This window comes from Pelodiscus sinensis, chromosome 4, assembly GCF_049634645.1.
Source record: "Pelodiscus sinensis isolate JC-2024 chromosome 4, ASM4963464v1, whole genome shotgun sequence".
Classification (NCBI taxonomy): domain Eukaryota; kingdom Metazoa; phylum Chordata; order Testudines; family Trionychidae; genus Pelodiscus; species Pelodiscus sinensis.
The window spans coordinates 49,310,001-49,332,435 of NC_134714.1; the positions used below are offsets into that span (position 1 = coordinate 49,310,001).

At 39.6% G+C, this 22,435-nt stretch overlaps 1 protein-coding gene across 9 annotated transcripts in view; it reads right to left on the bottom strand.

Moving 5' to 3' along the window:
• NPAS3 (neuronal PAS domain protein 3) overlaps positions 1–22,435 on the bottom strand; it is an 888,952-nt gene that overhangs the window by 279,461 nt on the left and 587,056 nt on the right. For all 9 annotated transcript variants that reach the window (XM_014570770.3, XM_006117663.4, XM_075926952.1 and 6 more), the window contains one exon: positions 8,824–8,913. In XM_014570770.3, coding sequence (XP_014426256.2) covers positions 8,824–8,913 — 90 coding nt within the window. The remainder of the gene's footprint in view (positions 1–8,823; positions 8,914–22,435) is intronic.

Here is a 22,435-nt window from a genome sequence, read left to right on the forward strand (position 1 = left end):
CCAGGTTTCTGCACGCAACCAGAGGAAGTCCCAGGCTGGGCAGCAGGGCCGCGATTGGCACTGGGAGCCTGTGGTAGCATGCAGAAGTCAGGCGGGAGCAGGGGGAGTGGCTGGGAGGCGGGGCGCAATCGGCATTGGGAGCCCTCAGCTGATGGCATCTGAGGAGGAGTGATGCCTTGGGGAGGAAGAGAAGCTGTGTCCCTGCTCCTGGGCACTGTTCAAGCACATTTTGGCGCCGTAGTCCAGGAGAGAACCCTGCAGGTGCTTTGCAGTTGTGTTTAGGCGTCTTCCATTGACTCTCAGCCAAAACTGACTGAGGTGGAATTTCTGCTTCTTCCTACCGAGACAACCAAAGACCTGGCTATGGGGGAGTCACCTTCCTACCCATGGTTGCCCCCCCCTTTGTTCGTAGCTTGGTAGCTCTTTGTAGTAGCCACACAGGATGTGTGTTCGGTTTAGGTAGGGTTTTTTTTGCTCAACAAATTTTTAGCCCATGTGTTCAGTATTTTTTTGGGAGACCATCAGGCAACCCTACCATACAGAGTTACACAAGCTGAGCATATGGCCTATAAAATTTAGCCTTTTTCTTCGAACTTTTAAAACGTTAGTTTCCTACTACAGTATCTCTTTCTGTCTAGCACAAATGTGCATCAAATGTTCTCTGAAACTGCCATTGCTCTCAATTCCATTCTAGAGTGAGCTGCTTTGGAAGAAGCAAACCAAGTAACATTAAATCCATGGTTGACACTACCCTGAAGATAAAGGGCTAGACCAGGCATGGGGAACCTTTTTTGGCTCGGGGTCTACCAACCCACAGAAAAATCAGTCGGGAGCTAATGAGAAGGAAAAAACAAAAACAAATATAAAACCTCATGGACATGATCCCCGCCTGATAAGCAGAAAGAAAAAGACACACTCACCTTACTCATGCAACCGAAGGTGCCAGGGCCCCCCTTGCACTCTAAACACATGAGAGGAAGTGGTTAGGCTCAGAGATTCTCCCCTGGGCTAGTAAATTTTGTGGATCCTAGGCTCTGGGCGGGGGCCAAAATGAGAGGTTTAGTGTGTGGGAGAAGCATGATGGAGAGTGAGCTAGGGGTGGAGTTGAAAGGTCTGGGTGGAAGGTAGGGTGCAGAAGCGGTCTGGGCGTGAAGGATGGAGGGAGGATGCAGGAATGGGCTGAAGGTGGGGCTGAGGGATTCGGGCAGGAGGCAGGGTGCAGGAACAGGCTGGGTTCTGCATGAGAGGGCTGGGGGTAGGTGTCTGGATGGGAGGTAGGGTGCAGAGGGGGGCAAGGTTTGTGGGATCTGGATGGGAGGTAGGGTGCAGGAGCGAGCTGGGGATGTGGTGTCTGGTCTGTAGGTGGCAGAGGTGCTACCTGGCACAGCTCTAGGTGAAAGGCTGGGTTTCCTGGCCAATGGGAGTGACGGGGTTGGAGTCTGCTAGCAGTGCAGGGACAAAGACCAGGGGAAGAGGGGTAATGGCAGCATGTAGAGTCACTTCCTCACCCGACAGGCTGGATGCTGACCCTTGCTTCCCTTGATCCAGCCTGTGAGGTCCAATGCTCCCCCATCGCAGCAGGGAACCAGCTTGGTGTATCTCCACATGACTAGAGTGACAGTGCCAATTTGCACTGCGGCAGGGGAAAGTGGGGGGAGTTCCAAGCCTTGTGGGCCAGATAAAAGGAAGCCACTGATCGGATCTTGCCTGTGGGCTGTAGGTTTCCCACCCCAAGCTAGACTCACCAAGAAACATAGGGGTCTAGAAAATCAGTGTAATTCACAAAGCCTAAGTGCAGTACCTAGGTTTTCAATACAATGAAGAGGAAGAGAGAAGCACCTTAGAAAAGGATTCTCAAAAGCCAGCATGCAAGGAGCTTCTTGCATGAGCTAGCCAAGGGGAGGTGCAAAGCCAAGGAGTGTATGTTAAGCCTAGCACATCTCTGAGAGATGAGTGCCTTAGTTTGGGCTACAAGGAAACACCTTCATCTGCTTGGGATTCTTAGCAGTAAACCATATCCTGGTGTGAGGTGCTTTTAGCAAGAAGGCAGAGGGTGGTGGAAGGACACGCTCCTTCATAACTGTTAGCCCAGTAGTTAGTATACTCACCTGGTTTGTCAGTTCAGTTATGGAAGACCCTCCTCCACCTGGGATTTGAACTGGGAGAGATTACCTCTAAGGTGAGTTCCCTAGCCATGGCACTAAAGGCTCTCAGGGAGTGCCTCCTCCTCCCAGTTATTCTGTGTGAACTCCTGTGAAAGAGCCCAATCCACTAGATAAGGGCTGAGCATGCTAACAGGATGGAGCCCTACAGGCTGAGGAACACCAATTTGTGCATCATTCTGGGGTTTAGGCACAAACATGGGACTGGGTGTCTAACATGGGGCTGCAGTGAGTGTGCTCTGAAGCAGTAAAAGAGAGGCCTAAGGAACATTTACTGCAAACCTTTTTAGGTACCAAGTAATGCTAGGCACCCATACAAATTGGGGGCAGGTGAGCAGGGTTTTTTGTGAATCCCAGTGGGGTAAGATTCCAGGATTTAGGCACGTACACTCTTGTATAAACACAGCACAAACTGTTTAAAATCCAAAACTATATTTTTTGTGTCAATATGCAATGTACATACGTTACAATGTTGAAAGAGTAGCTCTTACATTTTTTTATTTATTATTGAAGTAGCCCCAGACATCGTAACAAGTAACCTCATTATCATCAACCCCAGACCAGCTCTCAATATATTAATATTATCAAATGTCATTACTATTAATCTTACTTTTCACATCAGCATCCTTTTTATTAACATAGGAACATAAAAATGGCCATACTGGGTCAGACCAAAGGTCCATCTACCCCAGTACCCTGTCTGCCAACAGTGGCCAATGCCAGGTACCCCAGAGGGAGTGAATTGAACAGGTAATGATCAAGTGAACTCTCTCCTGCCATCCATCTCCACCCTCTGACAAACAGAGGCTAGGGACACCATTACTTACCCATATTGGCTAATAGCCATTTATGAACTTAACCTCCATCAATGTATCTAGTTTTAAACCCTGTTATATTCCTAGCCTTCACAACCTCCTCAGGCAAGGAGTTCCACAGATTGACTATGCGCTGTGTGAAGAAGAACTTCCTTTTATTTGTTTTAAACCTGCAGCCCATTAATTTCATTTGCTGGCCCCTAGTTCTTATATTATGGGAACAAGTAAATATCTTTTCCTTATTCACTTTCTCCACACCACTCATGATTTTATATACCTCTATCATATCTGCCCTTAGTCTCCTCTTTTCCAAGCTGAAAAGACCCAGTCTCTTTAATCTCTCCACATATGGGACGCATTCCAAACCCCTAATCATATAATTGCCCTTCTCTGAACCTTTTCTAATGCCAGTATATCTTTTTTGAGATGAGGAGACCACATCTGTACACAGTATTCCAGATGTGGGCGTGCCATGGATTTCTATAAGGGCAATAAGATATTCTCCGTCTTATTCTCTCTACCTATTTTAATGATTCCTAACATCCTGTTTGCTTTTTTGACTGCTGCTGCACACTGCGTGGACGTCTTCAGAGAACTATCCACGATGACTCCAAGATCTCTTTCCTGATTAGTTGTAGCTAAATTAGCCCCCATCGTGTTACATGTATACTTGGGGTTATTTTTTCCAATATGCACTACTTTACATTTAACCACATTAAATTTAATTTGCCATTTTGTTGCCCAGTCACTTAGTTTGGTGAGATCTTTTTGAAGTTCTTCACAGTCTGCTTTGGTCTTACCTACCTTGAGTAGTTTAGTATCGTCTGCAAACTTTGCCACCTCACTGTTTACCCCTTTCTCCAGATCATTTATGAATATGTTGAATAGGATTGGTCCTAGGACTGACCCTTGGGGAACACCACTAGTTACCCCTCTCCATTCTGAAAATGTACCATTTATTCCTACCCTTTGTTTCCTGTCTTTAAACCAGTTCTTAATCCATGAAAGGATCTTCCTTCTTATCCCATGACAACCCAATTTACGTAAGAGCCTTTGGTGAGGGACCTTGTCAAAGGCTTTTGGAAATCTAAGTATACAATATCTTCTGGATCCCCCTTATCCACATGTTTGTTGACCTCTTCAAAGAACTCTAATAGATTAATAAGACATGATTTCTCTTTACAGAAACATGCTGACTTTTGCCCAACAAATTATATTCTTCTATGTGTCTGATATTGCACCAATGCCTCTCAAAAGACAAAAGACAAAAGCTGGGCTCTTGGAAAAAACTCTACATTCATCCTTTGAAATTGGGTCAAAATACTGTTTTCTTTTAACTGGAGATGACATTTTTTTCTGTCTATTTCTACAAACAAAAAAAATAGCTACTTAATCTTCAATCACATTAAATAAAAAAGACAAAAAGAAACAAAACAAAGTACTGCAAGCAAAGCAGCACTAGACATTAAAATAAAACTTGTAGACCAGCACTTCAGGAAGAGGAATCAACTGCAGAACCTCAGAATGTACATTATGGAACACTTTAGAACTCTCAAAAGTGTCTGGAAGGGTGCATTCTACACAAATCTAGCTTAAGCTAGCCTTAAGGAGGAATCAAGCAATATTTACCTTATAGCACTTTGTATAAGGGTAGGCAAGCTCTCAAATATGCTTCCAGGGGAGCTTGAATGATCCAATCATTGGAGGTTTTTAAGAACAGGTTGCTCTATCAGGGATGGTCTGCATTTAATTTGTCCTGCCTCAGGAAGGTAATAAACTTGGGTTATGTCTACATTGAGAAGCTTTGACGATAATTGTGATGTTGATATGCAAAATTTGCCAAAAGTGAAAACCGGTCAAATTAGTTTTTCTGCCTCCCATTCTCAACTTTTCATAGCTACACTGCTAACTCTTCTGTTGACAGACAGAGCAAAACAATGTGGGTAAGTATCCCACATTGCAGTGTTGTGGAAAGCTGATCCCAGTGCTTCCTTGGATTCCCTAGTAGCTCTGAGTTCTCTATATTGAGGAATATCAAAGTAGCACAGCAGTCTTTTCAGCCCTCCCAGCTGCAGAAGTAGAACAGAAGCATTCCAATTATTTGTTTTAGTTTTTTCCCTAAAGGAAACAGCTCACTCAGCTGTCAGATACTTCCCAGAGCTTTGAAAAGGAGTGGTGCATGCCTGCAAGGCAGCAGAGATCACAAAACACTGAGCATAGCCATCAAGACAGGCATTGTGGGATAGTGGTGGAAGCAAGTTCTTTCAACAAAACAAATAGCAGAGTCAACAATGGCTCTTTGATGGCAAGAAAGGGAGGGAAAAAGATAAAAGTCTCTCACAAGGGTGGAAGTTTTTTGTCATCAAAACTGAGTGTTTTTCTCAACAAAAGTCGCATTGCAGTGTAAACACTCTCAGTGTTTTATTGCCTAAAGGCAGGTTTTGGTAACAAAACATGCAAAGGTAGACAAGGTCTTGATGACTTTTCAAGATCTTTTTCTAGGCCTGCATTTCTGTAGTTCTATAATGTAAAAAATTGGAGGCACGATACCGTATGTGGTTTCCCATTAATGCTTGTTCTTGCTAGCTTTATCACATCTCACAATTCAATGACATAACATACCACACCACAGTGGCTTCCTCACTTTTGGATTATTTTGAAATCACTGTAGTGACATATTAGCATTTCCTTTTGTATATTGAGAATTTTTTGCATGGCTATTTTTGCCAATCAGCTCTTTGTAATAAATAAAGTATATGAATGGTTATTTAGTATACATGATTACAGTTCTCCTTTTGCTACTGCTAGTTATGCATCTGTAAGATAGTACAGCATTTACAGGAAGGCAACTGAAAAAATGTGGAAAGAATGTATACAATGCATACGACATTTATGTAGTTAGGGATGGGAAAGTACAAATGTCCTAAGCAAAGATTGGTGAGGACATCAACTAGAACTGGTCACATTTTAGTGGGTAATCCAAAGGCCCACAGCAGATTTCACTTATTATAGTGGTGGAAGTCCACAATCTTGAGACTGAATCTTCAACACAATATTTTACTGATACCTTGATTGGTAAATGGAAAGAGATGTTTTATGACAAACACTGTAAGGTGTTCAGGCAATCTTTCCATTGGCTTTCCCTTCTTGAGCAAATCAAACATAAGCTACTTGTCTCCACTTACAAGGCCTTTCATGGTCTATCCCTATCCTGCCATTACCTTTCATCTGCGATAGACATGTTAACATCACTTCTGATCTGATCAGGATGCCAGTTTCCATCATCCACTTGTTACATTTTCTAACATGTACCTTTGTGCTTTTTCCCCACAATGCTCCTCATGCTTGTGAGAGTTTCCCTTTAACCTGTGCAAATCTAACTTGTCTTCATTCAACACCTTCCTCAAAACCCTACTGTTCCATTCAGCCTACAAAAAATGTGACAATGGTTGGGCTACTGATGTTCTGAGACCGCATCCAATCATGCTGATCAATAGTTTCTCACTGTTTCTTAGTACTTCACCACCAGCCTGCATTCCTCTGGCTGGTGGGGAAGGTCTCAAACTCATGGCCAGATCAAATTTACAGTCTAGCCCAAGAAACCTGGAAGGGACATACCCACACTCATACCACAAGCCTGCCTCTTCCTGCCACCACCATGCCGTTCTGTTCCCCCTGGATCCCCTGAGTGTCCTGGCCTCAGGAATTATCTGGGGGGGGGGGGTGTCTTGTCGTGCCAGCAATAGCATTTGGTTCCCTCACACTCTCCATGATGATGGAAGCTGCAAGGAAGCAGAGCAAGTGTGGTGACTGTGGAGGGCCATGTCCCATGCCAGGGCCCCTCCCATACCAGCCCATCTCCCCTGTAATCCTCAAAGCCCTCAACTTACTATAGGAATGGCTTTTTTGTTCTGTATCTGTACAGAACCTAATATAGCGTTCTGGTCCATAAACTAAAGTCTTATGTATTAAGTCACACAAATAATAAAAATAATAATTGCATTTTTCACCTATACACTTGAAGTATAATGTCTCAACAACTTGACACAAGTTTCAGAATAAGAAGAATCTTACCAATTAATGCGGTTAAAAAGCAGTGGAAGAAAATGCTTTTACAAGAGACTAGCATAGGGTTAAAGCCAAATTTTTCTTTAACAGATGATATTTCAGATGGCCACACTATTCCAGATGCATCAATTTCCTTGAAAATCCAATCCATATATGTGCATATGCTGTGCTGGCAGGAGGACTGACTGAAATGGCCAAAACCCAAGAGCTAATATTCTTTTGGCCAGAATAATGCAATTATTATTTTCCTAGCTATCAGTCTAAGCATACAGAGCCATCTGTTATGCAAAGCAAACATACACATCTCAATTACAGAAAATGCAGTTGCCTTGACAGAATTTGGATTACACCACTAACCAGGGCTGTAAAATTTGTTTTAAGCTAGTGTATAATGGATGCCTTTCAGGAGTTCCCTAATTAGCATTTACCTGCTTAAACTAACGATTCATCCTTTTTCTTTATTGGCTTATTAAACTTTGTTGGATAGTGTGCATAAAACAGATTAATATGGGCTTAAGACAATAACAACATTAAAGTTCTGATTCTTTATTGCTTTACCAACTTGTTGGTGGCACCAATTTCAGTATCTCATATCTTTGATACTGATGCCCAAACAGATCAAGGAAAGGATTAAAGTCCATTACAAACTAAGGACTTTAATGAGAGACAAGAACTAATAATAGCTCTGTTTCTATTTCTATCATTTGGTTTGATAAACCTTCCACAAAAGACAATTAATGTACATATTATCGCCTATTGCTTGCATGTTTTTTGAGAAATTAATAATTCTTATGTTGCTTCTCTTCAGATAATATTTAAATTTGATCTTTTTCTGCACCAAACCTTAAAATCTCTCTCACTACTTTAGAGTCTCATTCTTAATTTAGCTGGGGCACAGCAAAATTACCAGCTTTTGAAAGCTTCCAATGCTAATAGTTCCCTCCTCTGAGCTGTGCCAACTTACTCAAGCAACAAGTTCACGATGGATCCCCATTTAAAAGAGCAGACACAAACATTATCTCAGTTTTTATCTCCTCAGGGTGACTCTACTAGAAGTAGATTATCCTACTTGGCAAATCATCATGCAAAAACTCTCTGCTGCATTTTTTGAATCCAAATAGAACGGAACTATTTCAGCTAGAAGCCTCTGAATGCAGCAGGATTAGCAATAAGCCGCAACAAGCAACTTTTCCCTTTCTCTTCCCTTTTAGCCTCTGAAAAACAGATGTCAGCAATTAAACTGCAAATAATCAAAATAATGCATTTTATAAATTTGTCATTTTACATTAGTGAACATTTGCGAAGGCTACAAAATTTGTCCTTGTTGGAACCCTCCCTGCAAGACATTTTAATGGTCTTTTTCAGCATTTCTTGACTCCAAATGACTCCCTGTCATTGTGTCAGCTCCCAGGATAATAAAGGGTACTCCATAAACATCCAGTAATAGGACACAAGGGAAGTACTATTAATGTGTCCCTTTCCTACCAGGTACAGAGGTTTAAAGTTCAAAACAACTGAGAAAAGAAACTTCATTTGTTCTCGATAAATTAATAATGATCCTTTGTGACAAAAAGTTTTCAGGCCCAAGTTTATTTTATCTGAACATTCAATACTGAACACATATGCTTCTCAATTACTTCGCTGGGTGAACCAGACACAGCCCTTAAGTAATGGATTCAGTATTTTATGCAAAATATTTCAAAATGGACTACTTTAAGAATGATAAGCAGAAAGTGTGTATTACACAATTACACCACAAAGTGAAAATTTTTACTTACTTGGGATAGGCCTAAATAGATGGAGACGGTTTCTGAAATGTACAAAAATTTTCCTTCTTGGTTTAGTGCAAATACAAATCCATCCAGGGACTGCAGAATAATAAAAAAAAAGGGAATAGATTGATGCAAAACTGTTAACAGATGAAAACAAAGGCATCAAATACTAATTACGGGCAATGTTTTGTTTATATATAAATATTTGAAAGTTGTATCCAGGATACAGTTCTTTTATATCATATTCATATATGCACAATCTGCACACAGGTATATACCAAAGTATAAGGGATTTTTTTTGTCTTTTTTACATCATACATACATTATGTGTAATTTAGTCTCATCAGCGTGAACATGAAATATGGAAAATAACATCAAATATACTTCAGATTTTCTACATGCAAAAACTATGCAGCTGAATAGGAGGAAATTCCCTCTCCCCCTCCCAAAAAACTGAGTAAGGGAAATATTCACTTGAACCATTATGGACTTCCATATTTTGTTAATTAATCTAGGTTTACACCGCCCTATCCCATACATGCCTTTTGTGAGAGAACAAATATATATAGTCAATCAACAGAAACCATTGATTATGTTGAGTCTACAGACATGTTATGAATTTCATCCCTTCCGTGTAAAAATGTAGATTAAATTTTGTTCTGACAGGTTCATGTCTTTAGATTTGGTTTCCATTTCATATGCAAAAATCAAGATTTGACTATACACATTAATTCACAGCTTTTGAAACATGACTTCAGTCAATAAACAATGAGATATAGTCTAAATTTGATACATGGAGTAAATCCTTACACATTGAGATGAAAATATGCCTCTTCATTGAGAATACATGGCATTTCATTTTTATACTTCTATCGCGGTCAATTATTGGCAAAATACATATGTAATGTTTGCCAATGCAAAATCACAGAGATTAGTAATACTATATGAAGTTGCAAATGAGGAAACATCCTGAATTCAACCCTTGGGATAGAGGTATATGTAAAGCAAAAATGTAATTGTATTACATTTGAGATCAACACATTCTTGGAAGAACAAGATAACAGCGTTGCACACAAATTTAGAGAAAAATATACGATGCCAAAGTCCTGCAATAATTTCACTCTCTTTCAAATACATAGCAGTGATTTCTGAGGCTTTTTAATGTTTTGATTCCTCTGCTTCTTGATTAATTTCGAACATACTGTTGGTCAGAAGCTGACTTTGGCAAGTGTTCACCCCTCTATGATGCAGTAGGTGGTGGAATTAGTTCAAAAAATCTGTGTTTTCTCAAAAGAATGAACCACACATTGGAAAACAAACACTCACAAAAGATATTGCATTAAAGAAAGACTCTCTAATTTATATTTATGAATTAATAAAAATGTAAATAGACTTTCTTCAAGTAAAAACATTTAAACTATGCAAGCAATTTATGGCATCTTATAAATCATCATCTTTTTCCGCCAAATGATTAACATGGACTCCTTGAATTTTAACTTCAATAGCAGGTGAAAAATATGGAATGGTGGAACACAGATTTAGACCAATAAAAGGGTAAAATCAAAACCTATATAGATGTGGTATCCTCGATTCTCTACATCTCTTTTGCTACTGTGTTTGAGTCCCATTCTCTTACCCCTCTTCTGTGAGAAAGGTCAGAAGAGAAGGGTTCCTTTAAAAGCTCTTTATGCTCTTCTGCATACTTCTTCAGGAAAGTAGGTCTACCAATGGTACAGGGAACATAGTGTAAAACCTTGCTATAAATAGTCTTGAAGGCACCATGATTCTCTGGCCATCTTTTGCTGTATTTGCTAGACTGCCTCTTCTCAACAGTAGTCACATCACATTAACTTTTTACTATGCTGCCATTATCTTCCCTACAGAACACAGGCACTACCATATTAAATCAGGCATATCTATACAGGCTAGTCCAGTATCCTCCAACAGTGGATAATACCAGTTGCTTCAGAGGTATATGTGAAATATCCATAGTGGCCATTTATGCAGTAAGAGGACTACTGGGAAAGATTCTCTCTAATCTCAGGCAGTTACTAGTTGGCTTATATCATTAAACACAAGTGCTAATATTCCTTATAGTTATGTTTATAACTAGTGTAACTGTAGATATTCTTTATTACTCATAAAATGTCTGTTCCTTTTTAGCATCCTATTATGGTCTTTCTCTCAATAATAGCCAGAGACAGTGATAGAAATGTAGCCGTGTTAGTCTGGTGTAGCTGAAACAAAATACAGGACTATGTAGCACTTTAAAGACTAACAAGATGGTTTATTAGATGATGAGCTTTCGTGGGCCAGACCCACTTCCTCAGATCAATGAGTTCCACAGATTAAGTATTCAGGATGTCAATGTGTAGATGACTACATGATTAACTGATAAGCCTGGACTTATCAGTTAATCCTGTTGACTATCTGCACTCCTCACCCTTTGCTGCCTCTGAGATACAGGGTGGGGGAAGGTACTCATGAGGAGCTAGTTTAAAAGCCGCCTCCTCATGACCACCGAATCTGCCTCCCCCACCCACTCCCACACTGCTGCTTATAAATAAGCGGCTTTCAAGCAGGCTCCCCATGTGTGCCAGCTCCATGGACCCACTTGCCCCCCACCTTGCTGCCTCATGGGTCAGGAACGAACTGGTGCTGGGGGGAGCCAGCTCAAAAGTTGGTTCCCCCCTGAACTGTCTTCATGGTGTCACCTGTCCCCCACACACACTAGAGGCAGCAGTGTCGGGGGAGGGGCGCAGGGGAAGCTGCTGTGGAGCTTGGAGCTTGGCTTCAGGGAGCTTGGATCCCCCACCTACCCGTGGACAGGGGCTGCTGCCACTCCACACTTCTGCCTCTAATACAGTGCAGGGTGGCAGGTGGAAGCCGGTCTGCGTAGCAAACTGCTTTTAAAACTGGCTCCCCTTCTGGACCTGTTCCCACATGCCACCCCGCACTGCTGCCTCTGATAGGGAGGGAGCAGTGTGGGCTGGCAGGGGGCTCCCCAGGAGTGGATACAAGAGCACACTGGCTATCGCCCCACCTCTGGGGACTATCAAATATTCATGTAACCGCTAAAATGTAATGTGGTTACATGACTATTCAATTATCCCCTATCTAACATCCCTATTAATTATGTGTTGCATAAAAAGTTCTTTCTCTTGTCAATTTTATGTTTCCAGCCTTTTGGTTCTTATAGTATGAAAGGGAGAATTCAACAGAAGTGCCTCACTGATCTTTCTATTTTGTTTGCTAAATTATATAATTCTTTTGACAAACCTGGGTGGATATTTTGTGGTGATAGTGAAAGACTCCTGGATTAGATCCCTGCTAAGTCTGAGTGCCATTATGTTTAGGAATGAAGCTTCTTAATAAAAAGGCAGTAAGAAATTTTAATATTGACAAAGCAACATAGTTTTCAGCCTAAATGGTTAAAGTTTGAAAAGTTAAGAGCAACTGAGAACAAGGTCTTACAATGGAAAGTATTAATCACCTTTAAGTACAGGTGCCAGCTCCCCTTATAATAATGATTAATTCATGCCACCTGTTTTCCACTTTTCTCAGTTAAACAGCTTTAATCTTCTCCTCCTTTGTGGTGTTCTTTCTCCCCCATCCTTTCCTCAGGGGCTGTTCTCCATGTTTGCTTCATGGAGTTGTCTGTGAAGCTCTACAGCAGCGGTATTCCTGGACTGATCTGCCATGGAAACATACTACAAAGCTCTTTTTCTTCTCTGTATGACTGACTCATGACCATTCCCATAAGATTTCCTCCATTTTGCCAATTTGGGTTAAACGGGATGAATCCTCCTCCTCCTCCTCCTGTTACTTTCTCTATCCTGTTCCTTCCCCTCCACGCTCTCAAGTTATCCTTGTGTACAGACACTGACAGAATCCAGTATTTGAAGGGTCAGAAGAGCAAAATGAGCTGTATATAATGTGTATCTAATCATATTTTGAAAAAGTCATTGCCTATTAGATTACTAAGGAGTTAACTACTTCCATTCCTGAAATACATGGCAATGAGAGAAGAACCTTAAAGTGGAGGAAGGAAAAGACAAATTCAATTTTTAGTATCGAGGACAACCCCTCCCATAAAAAAATCAACAAAAACCTAAATCAATCTAGTCCGTCCTAAATATATGAGAGGCCAAAGATAGGCTAAGCACCCGTGTGCCAATGTTGTTGTTCCTTATACAGGTCAAACAGTATCTGTGAAGGGCTGTCTCATTTGTTATTCATAGGTATTATTTATGAATATTTATTATTTAGGTAATGTGTGTTGAAATTTTTCAATTTTTCATAACGCCTGTGTCCTTTATACACACCAAGACACCATCCAGTCTTCAAACAATCATGATAGAGGGGCTGCAGGAAGGTGTCTTTTAGAAAGGTATTTGACATGTTTGCTGCCAATTTTGGTCTAGCAAAGAGTTTTTTTGGAAGTATGATTTGAATTACATACATATGTCCAACTGCATAACTATTGTTAGAGAAACACTGGTGTTTCCCTCTTGCAAAATATTTTAAGTTCTCTTTCAAACTGAGGAATCGTGCTTCACTACCAAAGGCCAGACTTTTGAAAAGAAATTGAAACAAAGGCAAGAATGTGACCAGACATGGACATGGGCTACAAAGTTCTATGGTCTGGTCCATAGCCATTGTTAACTTTAGCACAGAGGTGGGGCATACAGACACTAAAGAGACTTCATAAGAAGCTCCATTTTCACATTAGCATGTACAATCTCAAGTTCCCTCCCCTCTGTTTTTAATGTGAAGTTGGTTGCCATCAGTTCAATTTTATGCTCACTATTGGGGTTCTTGAAAATTGTTAACGAGGTTCTCAGGTGATCAAATTTTGGGCATCCCATATCTAACCCTCCCCCCCCCCCATTGCATTCATATCTTGAGACAGTTTATACTTATTGGTTATGTATAAAATGTGATTAAAGGTGAAGTTTCATGCCACACTTTAATTTTGCTTTGAGAAAACCATTATTTATTATGTTGTTTCAATCACCACAGGCTACTTTTTAATTTTTTAAACTACCCCACTGTTTTCAACAGGCTCCAATTAAGATTCTGGGGTCAAAGGGTTAATTACATCTTCTTACCCACTATGTAGAATTTTCTGATTATTAACCAAGGTTGGATTAAGATGAAAAAGAACCGACACAAATGTTAATACTTGCCCCTCCTCAAGAAGATTTATCATAATACCATGCTGAAATGTAGATGCTTTCTTCAAAGCAGTTAGAGAACAAAATCTTAGAGGAAACACTTAAATAAATGTTTAAAGGAATGCAGGTATCTGATTTATTGAGACAGTATTCTTATTACTGAAAACAGTGCTAAGCTAGCCAGACAGGATTGATACGAGATTTCCTTTGTCACTTCTCAGTAAGTCTTGTGGTAGACATGAAGGAAGTGAGAGTCAGATATAAAAGTCAGTAGCTATCACCTCTCAATAACAGTGCCAATAATTATAATTTATAGCCTCTGACAACTGCATAATGCAAAAAAAGGTAGACAGTTTTTAACCCAAAACACTGCATGGCTCTTCTAGTACTTGTGAAAGTATGGAATTATTTCCTTGCAGGATATGAAACTAACTGTACCACTTTGACTGATTGAATACTAATGTATAACACATTGTTAAATGGATTAATATTTGTCAGAAGAATGTTGTTCCTGCTATTTTTGCTTATTCTCACTACAGCCAAATTTCATAGACTGAAATTTTTCTACAGTGTCCTTCTGGGGAATATCCTCATATATCATGCTATCAATGAAGTCCCTAATACCTTCTCCTGTATTCCAATGCTGCAAAAAAAAAAAAACCTGTTACCCTGACCTAAACTCCAGTTAGAGTGAAGAATTACCAGTAGGCTAGGTTATTTTAATGACAGATTATTTTAAACTAAGCCTTCACCATCTGTTCCACCCCCTAATTATGAATGCAAAAGGAACATATTTCACAATTACATCAGTAAAAAGTAAGATATACATGATTTAAATGCAGGCATGTGTTCTTTGTCTAATGCAGCATACATCTGTGATGTTTTTCTCATAATTCAGGCTCTGATCAGGAGGATGGGGGGCACACTGCTCACCCCTGATAAAATAGATTCATTGGTATACTAAACTTTTTCCTGGCAAACAGATCATCTTAATTAGAATTTTTTACTGTTATGACATAATGATATTATAACTAGAGCTGAGCATTAATTTGAGCACAATGCCTGTCACCAATTAGATATAAAGCATCCAATAACAGCTCAAATATTTTACTGTTGCTAAAGACAGACTGCATCAGGAAATAGTTCCCTTCTTGCAGTAACAGAGCTAAATAGCACAGAAATAATTTACTAAGAATATCAGTTAAAGGTGAGTATTTTTTTAAAATATGGCATTTACGCTAGTAAAAATTAGACAGGGCCCTTTGAACTTTGTGAATATGCAACAATATCATAAGGAACAAGTTGACAGAAATCCGTTTTGAGGCTTCAAGGCTTGCCTACTGTGCTATCATTATTAAGATATCAGAATGGTATCCTATCGTAAGCCAACAAATATACCAAAGCTTTACTACTTACGTGGAAAAACCTAACAAATTGTGCCTGGGGCTTTTGCAACTAAGTACTGAGAAAAGAAAAAAAAACCCTCTTATTCCCAGAAATATGATTTTATACACATGAGTAAAAAGCCCAAATAAAAAAGTTTGAGCATTTGCTAATGTATAGATCTTTCTAAAAACATTATTCCCGCTCTTCTGCCTTCTCTGCATGAGAACAAAGAAATCCCAAATTAAAATAAGTGAGATCATAGGGAATTACTGTGATGTTCTTTGAGCTTCAAGTTCTTTTTCTGCAGAATGAAAATCCTCTCTAATCACAAAATCAAACTGCAGTACATTCCATCCACTTTTCCAACTCCCATACCAACACCTTTTATTTATTTTAACACATTCCGTGTAATAAACTACACGAAGCATGGAGTCTGATTGAGTCTGTGACACACACTTGGCAACAGAACTAAAGTGAAAGGATGAGGTAAGAGGACAAGCTCAAAGGACATGGTTAGAGAGAACTTTGCTGTCAATTTATTCATTTGGCTCCCTCTTGCTTTTTATTCCCATGGATGGTGAGACTTGATGAAATTTACAAGTGCAAAGCACTGTAACAAAACAAAACAAAAACTGTACCAGTCAATCTTTAGAAAATCTTTACTCAACTTTGAGCCAAAGAGGCAAAAATATGTGAAAGAACTTAATTGTGCTAATTCTCCTGAGGCATCACCCTCCAAATCTGTGTTCTGAGAGACATGGTGAACCCCAAACAGGAAACTATTTCATGAAGTGACTTACTTAATAAAAAATTGATATTGTTTTTAAGATCTCGTACCAAGATCAACTGCAAAGTAGACAGAATATCAGAGAAAATCAGAAATTTAGATAGGATGGTGACACTTGAAAACTGATTGTAGTGTTTTGATGCTGCATTCATGAACATACAGGTTGAACCTCTCTAGTCCCAAACACTCTGGTCTGGCAGCAGCCATCGTATGGCATGATTTTAGTTAGATTGATGTCTGCTTATCATGGGTGTGGCCAATTTTCCCACGATCCTTCAATGTTTGTTTACAACCACCAGTCCTGGCTCTCAGTGTTCTGTGCTGTTATTTAGCTTTCATTTAGCCTTAAATGTCTTTTAAGGGCCCAGTAAGCAGTGGAAGTGTTGGTAACACTGACAAACAATATTGACCTCTTGTGGTTTGGCAAACTCTCTGGTTTGGCACCGATCAAGTTCTGAGGGTGCCAGACTAGAAAGGTTCAACCTGTAATAACAGAATGGGTAATATCATAGATGAGGCAGAAAATTATGAAATAATCATAAATTGCATTGTTGTGGGAGTTCAAGAAAAAACTAGAGGTTAAGGATTTGGCAATATTTTGTGTTCAAAATTGCTGAAAGATTTTTGGGGACCTCCACCTCCCAGCTATCTGTTTAACTTGATTTTCTGCTAGAAGGCTTCCTTCAATTGTTACACCATCTGAAACTAACCTAAGAACATGCACAAAATAGCATGCTAACAGCTATCAGATCCATTGAAAATTTGGCATCACATGAATAAAGACAATAATACCCTTGACCTACACTGTAATGCTATTAAAAGACAGAAGGAACTTTATTAATGTGAAAAAGAAATTCCAAGACAGAGTAATTGCATCTGTTATGTATCCAGCTTCTGCAGATAAGTTATGCAGGGAAAATATGTAGTACACAGACAACTTTATCAAGGCCAAAACATGAGAAATAACTGGGAAAACAGAGTCAAATTAAATATAGCAAATTATTTTAAATTCCTCTTTGAACTTGTTTTTGGTGAAACACTTGAGCTATGATTCTATACATCACACCTCTCTGCTGATTTTTATGCTTGAATTTGATCAAGTAATCTGAATTCCTGGACTTAATCCTTGAAATTGTTGACATGGTCTTGAAGTAGAGGATGACATGCAGACAGAGACTGATACATTTGGGGAGGGAAAACTATGTGTTAGGAGTGATTTTGATGTTTCATAAAATACAGCTCTAGCACAGTTAAAGTCAACTGGCTGGCTAGTTTTTTTAGGCTTCCATGAGACTAAGGTTTTAATAGCCTGATGACCTGCTATGGCTTGAAACTCTTGAATGGTTTTACATCCCAGAGAGGGTAGGAAGAATATCCAAGCAGACAACCTTCGCTGAGTAAAACATTTTAGAAGATGACTAGATATACTGTAGCAGGAGACAATGAGCTACTGGAGTGGATAATTTTTTTACTCCCACTTTCTTCATTCAAGCGATTCCATTCACATTATTTAGTTCCTTTTGAATAATCTGAAAATGTTAATAGTTTATTCTGTAGTACACTCATGAGAGAGGATGATGTAATTACTTGTCTATTCCTGTATGACCAGCATAACTTTTTCATTGTGCATATGCTGTATAAGATTTTAATATTAGGAAAACCCTTTGATCTTAAATTGCTGCAACTTATTGAAAATCTCTATAGTTTCAAAGCTGCAATGTAAAATAAACAGGACCAGGAAAACTCCTATTTTTAAGAAGCAGGTACTTAACAGAATAATGATACCCAGGAAAAGAAGAGGAATGGGGAGGGTCAGTAAGGAAGGACCGATGAGGGAGGAACACAGAGTTGCTTCATGTAATTAAATTTCACTTTGTGGGAGCTGTGTATTAAAGCAGTGACCTTACATCTTAAGGATGCCAATTCAAACTGAACATATAACCTTCAATCTTATGGGTTTCCTACTTTTAGCACAAAACTGTGTGGACTGCAGACTCTCTGCAAAGACACTGTATGTCGTCTAATACAATCAAAAATATCTATTTAGGATGAGAGCTATCATACAGAGATTGCATTACCTATCTCTTTCTCTGCGAGTGTGGTCCCTTCCTGTCAGGCAGTCATTATCTGCTAGCAGACTAGCTTTTCTTTGGCTCTAGGTGATTTCAGTTTCCAGTGGCACCTGCCTTTTAGAGATACAAACATTCAGCTGATCTAACAAATACTGGTTGTAGTAGGGATGTAAATGTTTAACCAGTTAACCGGTAAGCCTCACCATCAATGGGTAAGGCTTACTGGTTAAGGTTAATTAGTGGGCACTGGAGCATCTCCCCATCTGTCCTAGGCAGGGGGCTGGCTGTTCCAGTCCCATAGGGGGCCCACCACTGGCAGGGGGCTGCTCCATCTGGGCTAGAGTAGCCTATGCCTATTGGGCACCTATGACCGCTGCAGTCAGGGGCTGCTCCAGTTGTCCCTCTGCCCCCCCCCCTTTAATCAGTTAACTAGTTAAACAATATTTTTAACTGGTTAACCATTTAAACAGGAGTTTGCATCTCTAGTTGGAAGAACAGTTAAGACCTGCAAACTACCATCCTGAATGAAGTACTCGATCCTGCAGGTGTTTGTACTTGCATTGTGTTTGCTACCATTAGTATTAGCACAGAAGTTGTGTTATACTGTTTATAAGTAGTAAGCACTTAAAGTGGGTAGTGAGTATTTGCAGTCCTGCACCTGAACTCATGGGTCAGACCAGGGGAACCCCCATTAATTTTAACGGAGTGCTGAATAGGCACAAGCATCTACCCAAGTAGGTAGAATATTTGTAACTTTAGCCAGTCTGAGATTGAAAGAAAATGACCCATATGAATATTTCAGCTTATAGAAATTCCATTTTAACCAAACAACCTAATGCATGCACTGTGTTTTCCAAGTTCAGAATATATATATTTTTAAAGCGCTCACAGCATGTTCAGCACCAAGTAAAAAGATCAATCAGTAGCTAAAATATTTACATGGAGGAACTTTCATTAGTCAGATGGTTATATTGTTAAAATATTTCTACTGACCAGGTGCTTAGATAATATAGGTATGGGGACCTTATAAGTAGCTAGCTAGCTAGAATTAGGCCTATACCCTGTAATTCACTGCACACGAGCTCTATTAATGTCAACAGGACTTTGCACTAGTGCAGTGCAGTGAACTGTAGGATTAGGGCCTTACTGTATAATGTGTTACATTTATTAAAAGGCAATAATCATACCTGAAATAAGTCTCAGTTGAGAAATGAAATAAATTCTTTGTCTGATGCATATACAGATTTGTGCTCTTTGTAAACGTGTTAAAATAGCACAATGTTAAGAATATCTCTGAAAATATGGAATATAAAAATATCAGGCTGTCTCCTTCCCTCCAATCTCAGTGAGTGGTACACAAAAGCCAGAAATTGTCTATAACTCGATAGCTGAGAATCCTTCCATCTTTTAGCTGGCATTAAATTGGCAGAGCTGATTCCTGTAACAAATGTCACTCTTTGTACCCGGGCACTGAGGGGGAGCAGCACCGCAGAGATCCAATTCCTTAGGAACCATGCCCTGCTGACATAAATTAGAGCAGCCTCTTTCTTCCAGTAACTCATTCATGGGCTGGCCATAACTAATATTGACAACCTCCCCCAACAGCTATACTTTTCAGCACAAGCAAAATCTGGTCCATCTTGAACCAGACCCTATCAGTTACTGAGAGTTTAACTTTGAAAATTTGCTTTGAACAAACAGAAACCTAAATTTCCACTTCTGGGAAAAGGCTTCTTGGTTCTCTTGCTTTTTATTCCTTCAATATTTAGTATAATTAATAGCTCTGCGTACAGAAGTACCGTGAATATAACTATATTAGCAAAAAAAATAATTTATTTGTTGAAATCAGTTGGGATCTACATTAATAGGAATGTGTCAGAAACGTAAACCTAAATAATTACCCAATCCATCTGTGTTCTACATTTAAAGCAACAAGTAGTTCTGTAATAGAGAGGTAGCCATGTTAGTCTGATTTTGGTAAAACAAAAGGAAAAAATATGTAGCACTTTAAAGACTAACAAGATAGTTTATTAGGTGATTAACTTTTGTGTGGCAGACCCACTTCTTCAGATCATATTCTGAAAATGAATTAGCATGACCATATAATCTGAAGAAGTGGGTCTGCTCTATGAAAGCTCATCACCTAATAAACTATCTTGTTAGTCTTTAAAGTACTACATATTTTTTCCTTTTGTTTTACCAAGTAGTTCTGTGGCACCTTGGAGACTAACAAAATGCATAGAACCATGACCTTTCATGGGTAAAATCCACTTCATCTGATGAAGGGGGATCATGATTCTGTATATTTTTGTTAGTCTCTAAGGGTACGTCTAGACTACCGCGTTTTGTCAATGGAAGTTTTGTCGACAGATACTGTCGACAAAACTTCCGTCGACAAAGAGCGTCCAGACACATTGAGTTCTGTCGACAAAGCAAGCTGCTTTGTCGACAGAACTCCGTAGTCTGGACGCAATGTTACAGGCAATAACACCTTCAGTCGACAGAGTTCTGTCGACAGAAGGTGTTATGCCTCGTAAAATGAGGTATACCAGCGTCGACAAAACTGCTGAGTTCTGTCGATGTTATGTCGACAGAACTCAGCGGTAGTGTAGACGCTGGTATAGTTTTGTCGACAAAACTAGGTAGTCTAGACACACCCTAAGGTGCCACAGGACTACTCATTTTTAAAGTTACAACTAACACGGCTACCCCTCTGTATTTTAAATTGTAAACCTGATACCTCTATATTGGTTTCCACTACATTCTTGAAGTGCTTTGAGGTTACACAGTGCTTCACTCCTGAAGTATATTCCACATTTAGGCTTTGTCTACACTGCCAACTGAATGACAAAACATATGCTGTTCACACATGCTTAACCTCCTTCCTTCCGAAAAGACAATAGTTTTGCCACTGCAAGTGGCAGTGTAAATAGTGCATTGTCAGCAGGAGCCCTCTCCTGTTGACAACACAAACCCTGCTTGTAGGGAGAGGAACTATTTGCCGATAAACAGCATTTACACTGCTATGTAGTGCAGACAAAGCCAAAGAAGGAATGCCTACTTATGGAGAAATCAATTACTCTGATGGAATCTGAAGCCTGGTCCTGAATGATTTCAGGATAACAGCTCAGTTTACCATTACAGCACTCTGCTGCTATGTTGACCTTCCACTTCTGTTTCACAGCTGGAATATGAGACCAGGTGAGAAGACAGTATGTAGCTCTGCTGTCAACAGGAATCAAATCCCATTCTAGGCTGTGAGGAATGCTGCTTTCTCTCCCCCTGAGCTCACCAACTATTTAATGCCTGGGTATTTAAAGATAAGTATGGATTTTGCTGTTTATTAACATACATGCATAAATTCAAGCATATCAGCTAGCAGCACAGAACAGCTCTTTCTCTAAAGCAGGCTTATTCTCTTTTTACTCAAATTAATATATTATAGCGGCAACTGCAAGTGCTGCCATAATTAAGGGTCTATTTGCATTTCCACTACAGAATCCTGTTTCGCGTGTGCGTGTGTGTTGCAATTTGTCTAATAATATATATTACATATCTAGAGACACTATTGGCAGAAATTTGGAATAAAATGTCTCAGCCCAGGAACAATATATAATTTGTCCATTTAGAAATGCTGCTGATGTGCATGCATAGAACTATGTGAAAAATATCCCATAGATATTTACCCACAGAGGTATTAGGGTGTATTTGTGGAAACGTCATTGTTATGATATCCCCTTAAAGTCTCCCCTGAAGCTTTTGCAGTGTAGTGTATTGTATAAATAAGTTGTACATAAAAGGGGTCTCAATACTTTCATGACACAATATCTGGCATGGATATTGACAATATCTGACTGTGAAGAGATCTCACAGGTATCTGGTGTTCCAATAGCCACATTCAATATTAGCTAAGGAACTCCAAATAAGTCTTGACACACATGCTATTGTATGTGTCAACAATTTGTGCATTGTATCCTTCAACCCAAGTAAAAGCTGACACAATTGCTCCAAGCTCTTACTATCCAGATGCAACAGATCTCCAACTTCTGTGGATTCTGTGCCAACTAAAGATAACCAAGGAAACCATTCTGCACATAAATTCCTCTAACCATAATGCCATAAACACACATTGCTTATTTTTATACTCTATCTTTCCTCTATCTATTGGATTACCGAGATGCTATAGGAGCACTCAA